A 17,364-nucleotide genomic window follows, 5' to 3' on the forward strand; every position below is an offset into this window, starting at 1 on the left:
TAACAAGTGGTATCAGAGCGAGGTTGGCTTTTAAGGATTCACCTCCAAGGAAGCACAAGTTTATAGCTACAGGATATCGTTGAAAGAGGGACACAACACTTCACGAGCACCATTCTATGAAGACAACAACTTTACTTACTGTAAGAGCCGCATGGAGCACTATCTCATAACTGAAATTGACATGTGGTTCTTAATCACGGAGGGATTTACGATACCAACCGAGGATGGAAAAGTGCTTGAATCATCAAAATGGACTATTGAACAAAAGATGAAGGCTCAAGCAAATGCTAAGGCAATCGTGACTCTTCAATGTGCGTTAAGATCGGAACAACTTAACAAGGTTGGACCCTTTAAGAGCGTTAAGGATTTGAGGGATAAGCTCATTGTGCTAAATGAAGGCACAAGGCATGTCAATTGCTGACTAGACTCGACGAGGATGCTTGTGATTCCGAGGTAAATAAGGGTCCACGTGGTGGATCCTTAACTTGGTCAACATAAACTCCACAAGGCATGTCAATTGCTAAGCCAAGTTGACCAACCGAGTCATTGACCTCTTTCAAGGAGTCTTCCTCGACTCATCCGAGTAGTCTTTCCAACAAAGGTGACCTCACCTGAGGAGTCTTCACAACAAAGGCAACTCACCCAAGGAGTCTTCCTAGCAAAGGTGACTCCTCCGATGAGACTTTCTCGACTCTCCCAAGGAGTCTTCCCTACAAAGGTGGACTCACCCAAGGAGTCTTCCTCGACTCTCCCGAGGATTCTTCCCCACAAAGGTAGGTAGACTCACCCGAGGAGTCTTCCCTACAAAGGTCGACTCCCCTGAGGAGTCTTCCCAACAAAAGAGACTCTCTAGTCTTCCCAACAAAGGCCGATTCCACAGTCTTCCCAAAGAAGGATGACTCCCCAATCTTCCTGATGATGGTCAACTCCCCAATTGGCTCAACTTCACCAATTCGACACTCTTGCCTAGTTGGCACAGCTCTTCTAAACCAATACTCCTACCCAGTCAACTAGCTATATTGATCTAACGCCTCTTCACTTAACACGTCAAACCCTCTAGCATAATTGCATGTAGATAGACCTAGCATGTGGGTTATCATAGCACGTGGAATAGCTTGGTCGACATAGCATGAGCCACACTGTTTTCTACAGTAAAGAATGTGGGTAACATAATCCTCTGACATGACAATGTGACATCTTCATTATTAAACGTCCCATCAATCAAAACTCGAAGGGGAGAGGTACCATTTCACTCCTTCAACAGTAATATAAAAGGAATCCACTCCTGTGAGCAAAGGTACGTGCATGTAACTAAAAACATACGCATCCAAGTCATCTACAATTTTCATCTTCTCACTCATCTCCCTCGTTGAATATTAACTTGAGTATCAGAATGACTGAGCCGAGGCAACCCGTTACTTCTATTCTAACCCTCTCTCTCTCTTTCTCTCTCAGGTGTAGTAGATACTTTTGATGATCCAACTCCCTCCTTCTTGCTCCTCCTTGAAGTTTGACGACTCTGTCAACATCCAAGATAGCTCATCTATAGCTCATTCGTCGACAATCTCAGATTAGAACACTCACCTTTTTTTCCCTCTTTTCCTTTTTTTTTTTCTTTCTATTTCTTTTTTCTCTTCCTTTTCCATGAAATTTTTTCCTTTTTATTTTCACTTCATTTTTTTAAAGGATTTTTTCTGCTTTTTTGCATTCCTTTCCTTCTTCAATCTACACCTCGGGGTCAATAGAGCTGTTTATCAAACGGCTTAGAACTTGGACCATAAGGTAACTTATTTGAAGTTCATAAGGCAACATTTAGGACTGACCGCCTGTGGTAGCCCCATAAGAACAAAAATAGTTTTTATTTGCGCTATAGTATCAATTATTCGCATTGCCTTTTTAAATTTTATAACTGAACACTGAATCATAATTTATAAGAGTTCTTGAAGATCACTTAGGCACTCATCCAGATTTTTAAAGAGTTTCATATGCTTGGATTTGTTGCAATTTTATCTTTTGATTCACCAAAAAACACTACTAATTACTTTTAAGATTAATAATGTTGGTTGCTGAAAGTTAAATGTATGATTTTTTTTTTCTTGATATATAGGTATAAGTTTTAGGGAAATAAACATTCCATTCGTTAACATAAGATTCTGATATAATTTACACCACTATTGTTCCTCATGTCAGTTCAGAGGAGCAAACAGGGCTCACATATTTAACACGGAATTCGTATGATCTCTAATGGCAAAAGAAATGCAAGTGAAGCCGTCTAAATTTGTCACACCATACAAAATAAGTCCACAATAATTTATCATAGCACAAGCAGAGATTTCTTGACTCCAACTTTCGAATTATCATCATAAAATTTGTAGCAGAAATGTCTATATATTTACATTCAGCTGTTTCAGCAATAATTTCGAGGAAGATGAGCAAAAGTTTGTAATACAACCATTGTATTATCTAGTACTTTCTTCAGTAATCAATCATCCGCCCACCGTTTGCCACAAGATTTAATAGCAAGTGACACAAGTAATTATTGAGGTATATCAGCTAATTACCACCTAAAGTGTAAGATGTATCACATTTATTTCTATTCTGGTAGATCTTGTCCTTCTATGATAAATTAGTCTCCTCTTTTAAGAACACCGTTTTCCTTCTTCAGTATCTACAACGATAAGTTCCTTCTGTTAGGCATCATCCTATCCTTTTCACAGTAAAAATGGAGACGCATTTATTGGTCCATTGCTGAATATAAAGATTATTAGTAGTCTGAGTCAACTGATGTAAACTGGAACTGAAAGCTCCCTTGATTTCTTTGTTTTTTTCTCCCATTCTGGATAATTATAGGACTGCTGAGATCCTACTCGCTAAAGACAGAGATGCAAATGGGCTATCAGGGAGTTTGAGGATGTCACTGTATGCAACACAGAAGAATCATGTTATATGAAAAGCAAAAACAAAAACAAAATCAAATGAATTCACTCAAACAATTGACATCAAGGAACTTAGAATAAAACATTTTTTCTGGCAAAGTTACAAGTCTTGTGATTTTGATAATGACAGGGTAGGCGGGTAATGATTCTTAGTGTTTAAGTTCTCAGGTTTATAGCATGTTAAATCAATAAAAAAAATATATAATACTACATTATTTAATCATATATCCTATCGAGCAGTAATTTCTACACAGTTGAAAATTAACTGTATCACTAACAATTTACCTTGTTTGTGAACATATCACTAAGTATTTACCTTTCTTGTTCGCTTGTATGTCTAGTTTTGCTGTCAATTGTGGTACCATTGTTGAGTAGGTCAAATTCATAGCCGAAATGATTTAGTGAGAACTGATTGGGACCTGAACAAGCATACATATTATTGCAAAGTAAAAGTTAGCTAATGATACTAAAACTTGCCAGGTGAGAATGAGATTAGCTCTTCCGTTACCTTCTAAAGTTTTCAAGTCATCAACCCCTGGAGTCAAATAATGTTGCTGGGCTACCGCCGTACAAGCCAAGTTCATTCCAGAGAGAGGTGTTCTCTCACGCTCCAACATCTCATTTTTGTCAATCAACTGCTGATATCGAAGTAGTCTGGCACTCTCAGATTCTTGTAACACTGAAAGGGTAAATAGTATCCAGTTGAAAAATATGTAAATTACAAACATCATTTTTCCAGTGCAATATAATTTGAACTTTACAATCAAACTCACCAGAATGAGCATCACGATCCATTTCATGATGATTGGAATGATATTGTAAAATGGGTTTTGAATTTTCTGTGTAAGATCTGCCTTGCATATATTAAATTATTAGCACTGGCAAAAGATTCTATAGAACTCCATAGACAACTAAAAAAGTAAAATCCTCAACAATATAGAAGCAAATGACCTGTCCAGGGTGGTTTTTGTCTTTTCCTTGTATGGCTTCACCAAGACTCTGGCACCACATATGTAATGGGGATTCCTCTTCATCAAAACAATGTTGACAGTCTCAGGATGGACAAAGCTAACAAACCCAAACATGCGTTTTTCTTGACAAGGAATCCTAACATCATGCACTTGACCATATTGCCTGCACAAAAGCAAGGACAAGCAGAAACAAAAAAAAAAAGCTAAAAACAAGCAACCAATTTAAATGCTCAATTTAATTATCTATAATTACTTGAAGTAGTCTGAAACATCTTCATCAGTGAATGTGCTTTCAGCAGGGAAAGTAAGATAAATCTGATGAGAACTAGATGAAATTGGAGATAGGTCAATTCTCTCATTCCTGCCCTCCCTATATCTTGGGGCATCCTCTGCCAAAATTACTGAGTGTTGTCCATGCGGTCTATCATTAATACATAAAACGGTTAGTATAGACAAATAAGCTAAGTTTGCAAGCCAATGCATTCAAGGTACCTCTCAATGAGCCTAATGCTCTTCCTCAAGTGGTACAGCAGCTTGGTCAAGTTGTAACCAGCTTTGCCATGGCGCTGACTCTCAGTGAGGTACCCCTCAGCCTGAAGATTCTTTCCGAACTTTTCAAAGTATAGCATGGGCAACGATGCAATTGAAACAGGCATTCCCCTCTTTGACTTTAAAAGCTCTGAAATTTCAAATTCCAACTTCTCTAATGATCTCGGTGTGAGTGTATTGTCCTCAATGGGGCATTCTTGCATATTGGTGCTATGCGCATGAGGAAACCCATCTGGGAAAGACTGGGCATGTGAGTACCTACAATTAGTTCCATGCTTGCAGTAGCCTTTGCTGAAATAGTAGCAAGCCTTAATAGGCAAGTCACAAAAGCTGTGTGATCTCCTGTTGAACCTTGTAGCCATTCCACCAGGCAATGCAGTATCCGGGCAGAAGTTGGCAATGTGGCTAGAAGGAGCACCATCCAGTGGTTCCATTGATTGAGTTCGAGTGTGGAAGGAGTACTTGTCTCCAACCAAATCAGAAAATGGGGATAAATCAAAACTGTGGGATGAGGCATGGTGTTCATTTTGAGCAAGCCGAGTATTCCAATGAGATGTTGAGATGCGGAAATTGTTGCAAGAGGAGTCGGAGGATTGCGATTCAAAGGGAGGGTAAGAACCAATTCGGAAGTCAGGCATAAAATTCTTGGGATAAAGTACGTTGAGCATGCTTTTGGCATCGTTTACAGTCAATAATAATAAGTGTTCAGGACCATATGCTAATTGGATCATTTCTTGTTCACTTGGTTCTTTCAAAAATATGCATCCCATGATCTTGGCAACATTTTCTGGTTCCAGCTTTTGAACTTTTCCAAAGATAATTTTAGCCAACTCAAAGAAATCCATGTCATAATACCTAGTTTCTGTGCATGTCCAAGAAGGAAAAAGTATTAGAGGGAGAGGGAAAGCACAATCTAAAATTTGAAAGGACTTCGAATCTATAGAAGTTCACTATCATGGATATAAAATCTAACATGGTCGCCATATTTTTTCCACAATCCATGATTAGAACACCCAAGGTATAGTAGCAAATGTTTCAACGAAGATAATGTTTCCAAGTAAAACGATAATGTCGGTGACAGAGAGATTCAATCAGGGTTTTAAACAAACATTTCAAGAGACGTGCTTATTCTACACTCTACAGTCAAAAAAGCAGAACATTCATAAGAAATCTAAGAACCCTAACTAAACACCTGATCCAACAATCCAAACAATCCAAACATGATTAACTTGGATTATAAAGGGGAAAAAATGTCACACACATTGTGATTGCAGTAAGGATGAAATAGATAAATACACTACCCCCTGCCTCCATGCCAATAACCATCGACCAAGAACAAAACCAGACTCTTGTCTTGAGTCTTGGCGCCCCCTCTCTCTCTCTCTCATGCGATTCCCAGTTCCGGTCTTTTAACAATCACTATTCTGCTATTTTTATATGGAAGACAGCTCGGGTGCCTCTTTTATGACTCGCAGAAAATTACGGGGCTCGATTTAGGCTCAACAAAATCGCACCATTTCTGACTCAATCTCTCCGTTTGTTTAGAATCTTTGCCAGAATGATTTGTTCGAGGGCAGAATGGTCCAACCGATGGCGAACTGACCGCTTCTACGGGCTATGGAGACGCTATTGGGCGAGGTGGGGCTTAGGCATGCTGTTCTACAACGTTAGAACAGGCGTTTTCCCTCACTATTTGACTGTGATTGTTTTTTTTCAGACTTTTTTAAAAATTATATTGAATTAGTCTTCTTCAACAATCGATGGATGGATGAATAATATTAATAATATATTTTAAATATTTTGTCTAATTTTAAAATGTATTTATTTATTGAGTCATGAGTTCCTGATCTTTTGGGACAATGCAAAAATGGAAAAATGATTCATATGGAATTCTTTCGTGAAAAATGGAAATTAAAAGTTAAAAAGTTAAATGAAAAGTTACTTATTTATTTATTTATTTAGTTATGTGTTGAAATAGATAAAGATTCATCGTTGAATATTAAATGAAAAGTTAAAAGAAATAATTGATTGGTGCAATTGATGCATCTCATCTGGACAAAGAAATATTAAATGAAAAGTTAAAAAGTTTTAATAATTTTTATTTTATTTAAAATCAATTAATTTGATCATGGCTGAATTAATTATTTATTTTATCGATTTATTTACTTTTAATATTAAAAATTAATCAATTTGACTAGTCTATTTTTTTTTTAAAAAAAATTACTTTTAACCGGGTTCCTTGGTTCAATTTTAATCAAATATTCACTCTTAATGATAAGATTAAAAATTAAAAATTTATCATAATTAATTTTTACTTTGAAAGATAAAATGGGATAAGTATAAATGAATAACAAACAAGTTTTTAAAATAAGTTCATTAACTAACTAAATAAGTTAAAAAGTATAAAAATTTCAAACAATTAAATAAGTATTGAAAATATTATATTTTATATCTAAGTTTATATTTAGTGCATGAATGGTCTAGCTAGTTATATGTTCATTGCAATGCAAGTAGAAGTTAGGCATGTCAATATTAAATTGATTGTGAAAAACGTTTGACAAGAAAAACAGAAGGTAAAGGCACAAAAATAGCTATTATGGATCATTAATGAAGACAGATGATATGCGATGCCAGGTTACAGATGGATACGGATATGATAGGAGTCTAATTAATATAACAGTTAATTTATTTAAGGAGAGGTGACAATTAATGTATCATTCTTAACAGGATTTTACTTTTCGTTCAGTGCTAATCCCTTCAGTACGAGAACGATCAACTCATGACTCAATTGGAGCTAGGAGACCTAGTGCTACATTCATGTATTAAGATATCTATTATATATCTGATCATTTAATAGTCAATCGAGTTCAAGGGATGTCTGACTACTATAGAGCCGGTCAGTCACATGTCCAGTCGGAGTAAGGGGATCGAGCTTCACACTCTTAGTACAAGTCTTTTAGTATATAACCGATCAACTCCACTGCTGGTCGTCAAGGAATGTCTGACCTACCATAGAGTATGTCGGTCATACGTCCGGCCTAAGTAAGGGGATCCAACTTCCCACTCTCAATATAAGTCTTTTAGCATATGACCGATCAACCCCATTGTTGGTAGATCCTTTGAGTTTTATCACATGTCAGTCCTCCTTCATATAGCTGGTCGGTAATAATTTCGGTGAAATTTATACAGCTCAGTATGCCCATCTCTTATACGTACAAAAGATAAGTGTAAAGAAACTCTCCTTATAAATTCGGTTAGACTTCTAGATCTCAGTTTCTCACTCCAAAGGCAAGTCTTCGATCATTTGGGTGATTAGCTAAAAGTATAAATCAAATCTCCCGGGACTCAGTTTTCCACTTCTCAGAGGTAAGTATCTCGGTATATGGTCAATCGGTCACAGAACAGATCGGACCTAGGCAACTTAGCTTCATATTACTTCCAGAGCAGATCTTCAACATCACCTAGTACATAATCAAGAAGCTTAAGGAAAGGACGACTATACAGTCAGTTGATTTAAAGATCTAGTCGAGATACACTCAGCGGACAACATTATCGGGAAATCACAACAACCTGTTAGAATAACAATCGTCTGTCAAAGAAGATTCCTTTATTATAATATGGGCCTTCACTGGAACCTTTTTCGAAGGTGACTTTTGTTGGAACCCCAAGGTTATTTTTGGTGTGATCAACCAAGTTAGGTTAATTCTTGTTATGTTTTGATCCCTGTGTCTAAGTGTGAAGAAGCTTAGAAGCACAGGAAGTCGAGCGGAAGATGCGGCTAGCGAGAAGGACGGCACCGGAGAGAACTGACAGGCTCGGTGCGTTTGAGGGACGAGGTACCGCGGAAGAGTACACCAGTGGACAAGAAGAACGTACGTGGCGTTCGAGGGATGAGAAGCAGGGGAGGAAGGATACTCGAGGAAAAGGCCTAAATTGAGTTTGGGTGAGTCTTATTTCGATTGGCCGAAATCACCCAAGCGAAAGAGCGAGAGGAAGAGAAATAGAAGTTGAAGCCTTCTGTTGGAAGGCGCCTTCACTGTGTATGGAAGGTGCCTTCAAACCTTCATGGAAGGCGCCTTCACTGTGCATGGAAGGCGCCTTCAAGCCTTCATGGAAGGCACCTTCCTTACACATGGAAGGCGCCTTCAACTCATCATGGAATGCGCCTTCGACCAAGCAATTTGGCAGTTTACGGAAAGGATAAAGTTTTATCCTTTGGCCTCACTGGAGGCGCCTTCCAGCCCTATGGAAGACGCCTTCAGCTTGCAGATAAGTTTTTCCAGGGGCTATAAAAAGACCCCTGAACCTAGGAAAAACGTAACAACTTGTGTATTCACTTTCCTAGGCTTCTCTGCCTTCAGTGAAGGAGATTTTTAGTGAGCTTTCTACTGCTTTGGATTAACACCCATCTAGATTGTAATTAAGTAATTCTTGGCATTTTACTTATTTTCTTTAAGTTGTTATTTCTATTTTAATTGTTTTGCTAATATGAGTCGAAAGACGAGAAAGGAGTTCATTTTAGTGTTTCAGGTGACTCAACCCTCTCCAGTCGACTAAACTGGTCCAACAAGTGGTATCAGAGCTTAACCGCCTCAGAAGGACTAACCGCCGACTGAAGCAAACGAGAAATGGACGGAGCTAGTATCTACCCACCAACGTTCGAGGGGGAGTTCGCGTTTTGGAAGCGACGAATGGAGGTATTTCTCAAAATAGATTTTAATATTTATAAATAATGAAATATGGTTATGAAGCACCGAAGAACACAAAACGGAGAAGAAATCGAAAAACACCTCTGGACCAAAAAGCAGCGTGACGATTTTACGTCAAATGGTAAGGCTGAATTTCATCTTTTAAGCGTACTACCAGTTGAAGATCTCGACAAAATTGGTGACTACCAAAGTGCAAAAGAATTTTGGGGAAAGTTCTTGAACACTACAACAAAAATAGTTTTTCGCAGCGCGCAAATTCACTTTCTGCAGCGTGCATTGCATGCTGCACAATTAAAAGCTGTTAAAAGTCCTAAATTATTGACAGCGTGCTTTGCGCGCCGTGGATAATACTTTCCGCGGCATGCTTTACACGCTGCAGATAATACTTTCCGCGATGTGCTTTGTGCGCTGCGGATAATATTATCCGTAGCACGCAAAGCACGATGCGGAAAGCATTTTTATGCGCTAAGGATAATAATCTGCAGCTTATAAATGTACGCTGTTGATAGTCTTAACTATATTAAAAAAAAATATTAATTTGATGAAAATAATAAACCAAAATTTTACAACAAATTAGTGCAAATAAATCCATAAAATTAACAAAAGTCATAGTTTTTCATTATACCAAAAAAATTTAAAGATCTTAAATAAGATACGAAATCTCTATCAAACTAGTTATTACATAACAACAATTAAACTTACAATCCACACAAATTAGTATATTATGTATCAATCACACAATACTATAAATTTTGATAACCATGAAACCGTGCTTCCTATTGCATCATCAAGAAACTGCATTTCATCATTTGATCGAATTAGGTCCACCTTTTCCACCAAAACTTTATCAACCCAAACTTTTCAACATGATCCACCAAGAATAACGTGATGCACTTTTGTGTTTGGATCTGTGGATGCAATTCGGCCTTCTGCAACAACTAATTCATCAGCAGATCAATGAAGTAGCTTACATTTAGTATTAGCACAGATATCTCCACGACTCACATTTCTCAAATTTGACTATAAATAAACAATACAAAGTTATTAATTCAATCATATATATTTTTGTAACAATTTTGTAATTCAGAAATACATAATTTTATGATAATCACCTGAAAAACATGACCAAAATCATCACTTTTTTTAGCACCAATATTGATATCGCTATTGCTACCAAATTCATTCCCAATACCGCTACAAATGCCACCACTAGCAATCTAATTTTATAACCAAATCGTGTCAAACAATGTCATCATGATAATTCAAAAACATTTAAGTGTACATATCAAACTTATTTTATATATATTGTTTACTTACTAACCTGTTCTGGATGATTTTGTTGTCTCATACTTTGTAAAAACATAGATCTCATTTCTTGCATTTCTAGTTGATTTTGTTGCCTCATTTCTTGCATTTGTTGTTGAACATTTTGTACTATAGTTTGAAGTTGTTGAACCATTCCATTTTGTTGCACAGAAGCTCCAACTTTCGATGGTGTTACTCCAAAGCCCATTTCCACGCACTCTACCCCGAGCTTCTTTGCCAAACACAATACTAATTGCATCATCAACAATATTAGTTGTGTTTTGAGATTCGGGTGGACATTCTAATATTTTTTTCTACAACAAAAAAAAACTTTCAATATATTATCATTAATATAATAGATGACTATACTGAACATCAACATATAATGCATGTAAATGAAATCAACATATAATGCACGTAATTCAATAAAATCACATGTACGTACTTCAATAAAAGATCTAGTTGGTTGTTTTAGATAATTATTCTAAGAAATTGGTATAGGCCCAGTAGCACATCTATGTTTATGCAAATGTATGTCCATTGGTTTTCTCAATATTGCAATAAAAACCACAATTACCATGATTGAACAGAATGATTTGCTCATTCAAACTTTAGAGAACTATATCAAGCTAAATGATCAACTAAAAGCAGAAATTCTGGTATTTGTAAATGAAATTTGGATGACTTCAAAATCAAAAGGAAAGAACGACTAAAGTTGGCCAACAACATTCTTAAGCACAAAGAAGTTATAACTTGAGAATTACTTTATGAAGATTTCCTGCACGGAGATTGGAAACACGTGCAAGTTTGGTTAGTGTGGAATGAAGCTTTTTTACATAGTTGGTTAATGAAAGAACCAAAGGAGCCAAAGATTGATAAGCTTCACGAAGTCTGAAAATATAAGTTTGGTACAGTTGGAGCTTCTGTTCAATATAATCCATCTGTTCTCCAAAGGAAACTCCTTGCTTCATTTGAAAGTACTTCTGCCGGAGCAAATGTTGTAGGTACTGATGGACTATCATCATCGTTTCCTCTTACCAATGGCAATCCATGTTCTAATGGTGGAAATCTTAAAAACATGATGCAGAAAACTGAATTTAGTCATCAGTCTTTGAAGTTACACCACAGTTCTAAGGCTAAACCTATTAAAGACCTGAATTCAAGTGCAACGAGAGTGCTTAAAAGTGAATATCAGTTTCACAGTGAAAAATCTTTCAATGTTCAACCTATTGACTTTCCTTGCCAAGCAGCAAATATGGAACCCTCGCTTGAAATCACTTTAGCAATACTTGCAAATAAGGTCATGATGCAAAGCAGAACAGGTAGAGCTGTGTATTGTATGGTTTCGTTAGCATTCTTGGCCATATCTTAGATCCAAGTAATAGGCAAGGAGTTATAGAAAAAACAAGATTAGTGGAATACTTGCTCAACATGATAAAAGTCTTTCTACGGAGACATTGGTAAGAGTATAAATGGAGATCTTAAGTATAAATGTTTATGAAAAACCATATCAGTGGAATAAAATTCTAAAGAAATCTAAAATGAGTGAACATGCTTACCATTTTCTCTCCAACGGCTTGAGTACTGGGCTCCCCATTTTTTTTTCTTGTGACCTTCAATCCAAACTTGCGATCTCGTAATTTTTGTATCTATCGGACTTGTCTTTTTCTTAAATATAAAAATATATACAAAATCATTACAGCATAACTTAAAAGATGCATATATCATTAATTATTACTTAAATTATAATAAATTAAAAATAATTACCATAATGTGAGTCAAACGAGCATAACCCCTCCGACTCATTGTGTGAATGTGGTCTTGTTTTTCCCTCATTGCTCTAAATCTTGCACTCTTTTCCTAAGATTAGTCAAAATCGCATAATCAAACTCTCCAACATATTAAAACTTAGTAGTCTCTTACCCAACCATAGCATTAGAATAAATTCAATGCATTCCCATCCAACTCATGGTCTAAGTGAATAAATACTTACTTGAAAGGTAGATGATAATGTCATATGTATAAACAAGTCCCACTGATTTTGGTCCATAAATTCAAGCTTCAACAAACTGAGATCTCGTGAAGCCACTCGACTTGTATTAGCTTCTTGTACAAGTATTTGCAATTTGGATTTTCTATCGCGCCACAATTTAGCTAACTTTTGAAAAATTATTTTCTTTTCCCAATCCTCAACTTTATAAGTCATCTGTACATTTAATAACAAAAATGTCTACATTTTGTTATAAAAATGGAAATGAAAAATTAAGTAACTAAATATATTACCTGAAGACAACTCCACATCTTATCTTTCACTTCTTCATCAATATCACTTCATCCATCTAATGTATATGGCACAAATTCCTTTATCATGCAACCTAGGAAAGAAGCATACTTCACTGAATTATCTCCAATCGGCTGTCCAAACTCATTACGCTCCAGCTCTTTGCACTTGTCTTGGCCACTAACCATTTTCAACTTTGACGCACCCCGTCCTTTTTTCTTATCAATTTTCTCATCAGCAATTGGTTCTTTACCATGCAAATCTTCTGATGAATTGGTTGAATTGTTAGAGTCCATTCTCGATAACTTATTAGTTATATTTTCCTGTTAAATAGCAAAAAGAGATATTGAAATGTCTTTAGTAAAATAAACCAAGAGTTAAAATAGAATACAATATCACCTGAATTTCAGCTACAGATCCTTTGCCACGTTTTTAAACCATTTTACTCATCTTTTGAAAGCTATGTAATGACCTGGTCAAACATATAATATGACATGATGCATTGTTGAAAATAAATAAGCAGACAAATATATTGAAACACTAAATAAAGAGTTATGCCATTATTGATAAGAACATGTATCAATCAAAATAAATAACTATAAAATATATAGTTGAAAATGTCCATCATGTCTCAATCACATCAATTCCCTCACACTCATTCCTTGAGTACGGTTCTTTCTCAGTAATGTTAATCTCAAGTTGGGACACATCAAGAGGTGTTGAGGACGTATAAGCATCTTCTTCAAGCACGTTAATGTTATGAATACCTCGAGGCGGTGCTTTTAGCAACACATAGCAATTTGATTAATCATTATCCCTAGAATAGAATACTTACTTTGCTTGTGATGCTAAAATGAAAGAATCACTTTCAAAAGTTTTTAGTCCTTGATGTAAGTTGACCAGTGTAAAACCATCTTCAATTTTGATACCAATTCTAGGATTGGCCCAATCACATCTAAAAACAGCCACTTTAAAAGAATAGTAATCTAGCAAAATAATATCTCGAATAACCCCATAGTATGATAATCTTCCTACTGTATGTGGCTTGTCATTAACATTAGATTGATAAATAGTATCGGCTTCAATTGAAACACCACTATCTTGTGTCGACCTTCCAACATCAATTGTGTGGAACCGATATCCATTTACAATATATCCTGTATAAGATGTAACGTGCTTTCTAGGACCATGTGCTAGCCATTGAATTCGACCTGAAGAGTTAACAGAAACCTGTTTTGATAACCATTTGGCAAATGTTTCCATATGTTTCTTTTGTAACAATGTTTCATTACTTGAGAAACGATGATTTGTTTGTTTAAGCTCGTCAATGTGCATCTTATTTAAAATCATTGAAGGGAGATGTTAGAATACATAAGACATGTAATAGATCAAGACTAACAATATGAAATTAACTACACTCACTGTAAGTAAGGTTCAACTTCTGCACTATTGAATAATATATATCGATGTGTAGCTTGCAACACGTGGTCCTCTAAAATCTTTTCTTCCCCTTTAGAAATTGGGCGACCTTCTAATAATCCATCTTCCAAATCATCGTTCCTATTAGAATGAACACCAATACTATAAGCCTTTTTTTATATAAGCACTACAAAATATCATTCGTTCTTCTGCGAGGTAACACTCAGCTATGCATCCTTCTGGTCTTGCCCGGTTCTTCACATACCCTTTTAGTGTTTTCATAAATCTAAATCATAAAGAAAAATTCAAATGAAAGAAGTGTTCTAATAAAATCTAAATCATTTTATAATATTAAAATTATCAAAAAGAATAATTATTATTTATTACATTTCGAATGGATACATCCAACGAAATTGGACTGGTCTACACAAACGAGCCTCTCTTACTAAATGAATTGTCAAGTGAACCGAGATGGTAAAGAAAGCAGGTGGAAAATACCTTTCCAACATACACAGAATTTCAGCAATATTCTCCTCGAGTTGTTCTAAACGGTTCCGGTCTAATACTCTTTGACATAATTCATTGTAAAATGCACCCAACAGAAATATAGCATTACGTGGACCTTTCGGTAGAAGATTTCTCAATGCTACTGATAGCAATTATTGCATTAGAATATGACAATCATGATATTTTAGCCCAATAAGCTTACGCTCTTCTACAGAAACACAATTACCAATATTTGAATTATATCCATCGGGTAACTTTATTTTCTTCAACCTAGAGCAAAACACATCCATTTCTTTTCTAGACAATGTGTATGGTGCAGCGGGCAAATGATATTTAATTTCTCCTTTTTCTTGAGGATGTAATTCTTGTCTAATTTTTAAGTGTACCAAATCTTTGCGAGCATTCACACCATCTTTGGATTTTGTCTTCAAGTTTAACAATGTACCTATGATATTCTCGCAGACATTTTTTTCAACATGCATCACATCTAAGTTATGACATAGCAAGAGGCCCTAAAGGTAAACATCAACATGATTTATAGTGTTAGTTCAGAATATTATAACATAATTTAGGAACAAAAAATAACAAATTGTAAAAGCTAATGAATAGAGTAAAAAATAACTTACGCTCCAATATGGCAAATTGAAAAAACATTGACTTTTTCTTCCACCTTTGAACTGGTTTTTGTACCTCTTTTGAACTCTCCTATTTCTTCCTCTTTTTCCTCAAAGTGTTTACCGTCTCACCCTTTTTCTTTTTACCCCAGTCATTTTCAATATCTTTTAATGCATTGATAATTTCTAACCCATTCAAAAGTCTAGGTTTCCCTTTACTCTCCTTTTCCCCATTAAACCATTTTTTTCTGACAAAATGGATGATTAGGAGAAAGAAATCTCCTGTGTCCTAAATATGCAAACTTTCTACTATACTTAAGCCACATAGAACATGTGTTTTCACCACATATTGGGCAACCAAATTTTCCTTTTGTGGCACATCCAGCTAGATTTCCGTAAGCTAAAAAATCATTGATTGTCCACATCAAAATAACCTTTAGGTTGAATATTGACTTGCTAAATGCATCATATGCCTCCACATCTGTGTCCCACAACTCCTTTAAATCCTCCACAAGAGGTTCCAAGTATACATCTATATCATTTCCTGGTTGCTTTGGACCTGGAATTAGTAATGTCAGCATAAGATTTTCCTTTGCCATGCACATCAATGGAGGAAGGTTATAATTGACCAAAATAACTGGCCAACAACTATATCTGGGATTAAGGTCACCAAAAGGATTGAATCCATCTATCGCAAGACCAAGGCGGAGATTTCTAGGATCTGATGCAAAATCTGGCCACTTATGATCTATTGTATGTCAAGCCACTGAATCAACTGGATGACGCATCATATGATCTTGACTTTTGTGGTTCGAGTGTCAAATCAACTCTTCAGCCTTTTCTTTTGATTTAAGCATCCTTTTCAATCTTGGTATCACTGGAAAATATCGTAGGACCTTCTCAGGAACTCCTTTACAAATTTTGGCGGTGACTTTGTCTATCTTCCATCTTGAGGAACCATACTTCAGACATGAGTCCAAATCTTTAATCTCTTTTATAAATAGACAACAATCATTTGGGCAAGCATGAATTTTCTCGTATCCTAAATCAAATGATTTTAATAATTTTCTCATTGTGTAAACAATTTCTAGAAGTGTGTTGTTTTCTGGAAGCATATCACCTAAGATCTTAAGGAGCTCATTGGAACTATTGTCTGTGTGACCATTAGTAGACTTGTAATTATATAGTGTGACAACTGCCGACAACTTTGTATAAGTTGTACAACCAGGAAAGAGAGGTGTTTCTGCATCTTTTAATAAATCATCAAACTCATAATCTTTTGCCTCAGACATAGTGTATCCAACATTTTCTTCTGGCACAAAAACATCCTTATATAAGTGATATGCCTCTCTACATTCATCCTCTTTTTGAACTCCTTTTGAACTACCTTCATCTTGAGATTGTGAGTTATAAGTTTCACCATGGAATACCCAAATAGTGTAAGTAGGATCAAACCCCTTAATAATTAAGTGGTCGTACACTTGGTTAAATTTCATATACTTTTTATTTTTACAACGCTTGCAAGGACATAAGATTACTTCACGTGTTTTTGCATAGTTCCTAGCTTGTGCAATAAATTTTTTTACCCCTTCTTCATACTCGAGTACAAGCCTTGAAGGCAGATGCATCCATTCCTTATCCATCTCGTGAATAAACCTTTTTCATTTATATGAAATAATTATGAGATTTTATCAAAATATATGCATAAGAAAACATCACATAATAAATAAAAAACTTAAATATAAAAAATTGATTCCTACATCATAATATTTTGCAACGATCCAATTAATAATCATTGACCACAATCTAATATAAAACTAATTACATCTGATGTGAAAAATATAAAGAAGGTGTTCATTATATAACTTAGATGACCACAATCTAATATAAAACTAATTAATTACATCTGATGTGAAAAATATAAAGAAAATGTTCACTATATAACTTAGAATTGAGAAGTGGTCACCGTTATATATGTATCCTTTTGCCTATAAATATACCACAAGCCATACAGCTCCATTCGCACTTCCTATAAGCAGAAGCAAAAACAGAGCATGGCGCAGCGGCTTGCAA

The 17,364-nt window shown here is 35.6% G+C and overlaps 2 protein-coding genes and 1 long non-coding RNA gene across 3 annotated transcripts; all 3 read right to left on the bottom strand.

Moving 5' to 3' along the window:
* Positions 1 to 2,343: 2,343 nt before the first annotated feature.
* Positions 2,344 to 5,994, bottom strand: LOC122028109 (zinc finger CCCH domain-containing protein 54-like). The gene is made up of 8 exons (XM_042587126.1): positions 5,758 to 5,994; positions 4,400 to 5,318; positions 4,161 to 4,328; positions 3,888 to 4,070; positions 3,710 to 3,786; positions 3,445 to 3,615; positions 3,253 to 3,355; positions 2,344 to 2,917 (listed from the first exon to the last, which is right to left on the bottom strand). The coding sequence occupies exons 1-8, from the start codon at positions 5,780 to 5,782 to the stop codon at positions 2,845 to 2,847; spliced, it is 1,719 nt and encodes a 572-aa protein (XP_042443060.1). The 5' UTR covers positions 5,783 to 5,994; the 3' UTR covers positions 2,344 to 2,844.
* A 4,048-nt stretch (positions 5,995 to 10,042) lies between these two features.
* On the bottom strand, positions 10,043 to 10,634 carry LOC122026324. Its single transcript, XM_042584997.1, has 3 exons — positions 10,487 to 10,634; positions 10,278 to 10,382; positions 10,043 to 10,185 (listed from the first exon to the last, which is right to left on the bottom strand). The coding sequence occupies exons 1-3, from the start codon at positions 10,622 to 10,624 to the stop codon at positions 10,120 to 10,122; spliced, it is 309 nt and encodes a 102-aa protein (XP_042440931.1). The 5' UTR covers positions 10,625 to 10,634; the 3' UTR covers positions 10,043 to 10,119.
* Positions 10,635 to 12,023: 1,389 nt separating this feature from the next.
* Positions 12,024 to 12,484, bottom strand: LOC122026856. Its single transcript, XR_006124185.1, has 3 exons — positions 12,464 to 12,484; positions 12,238 to 12,330; positions 12,024 to 12,138 (listed from the first exon to the last, which is right to left on the bottom strand). It is a non-coding gene; the product is annotated as an uncharacterized LOC122026856 (long non-coding RNA).
* Positions 12,485 to 17,364: the final 4,880 nt, after the last annotated feature.

This window comes from Zingiber officinale, chromosome 10A, assembly GCF_018446385.1.
Source record: "Zingiber officinale cultivar Zhangliang chromosome 10A, Zo_v1.1, whole genome shotgun sequence".
NCBI classification, from domain to species: Eukaryota; Viridiplantae; Streptophyta; class Magnoliopsida; order Zingiberales; family Zingiberaceae; genus Zingiber; species Zingiber officinale.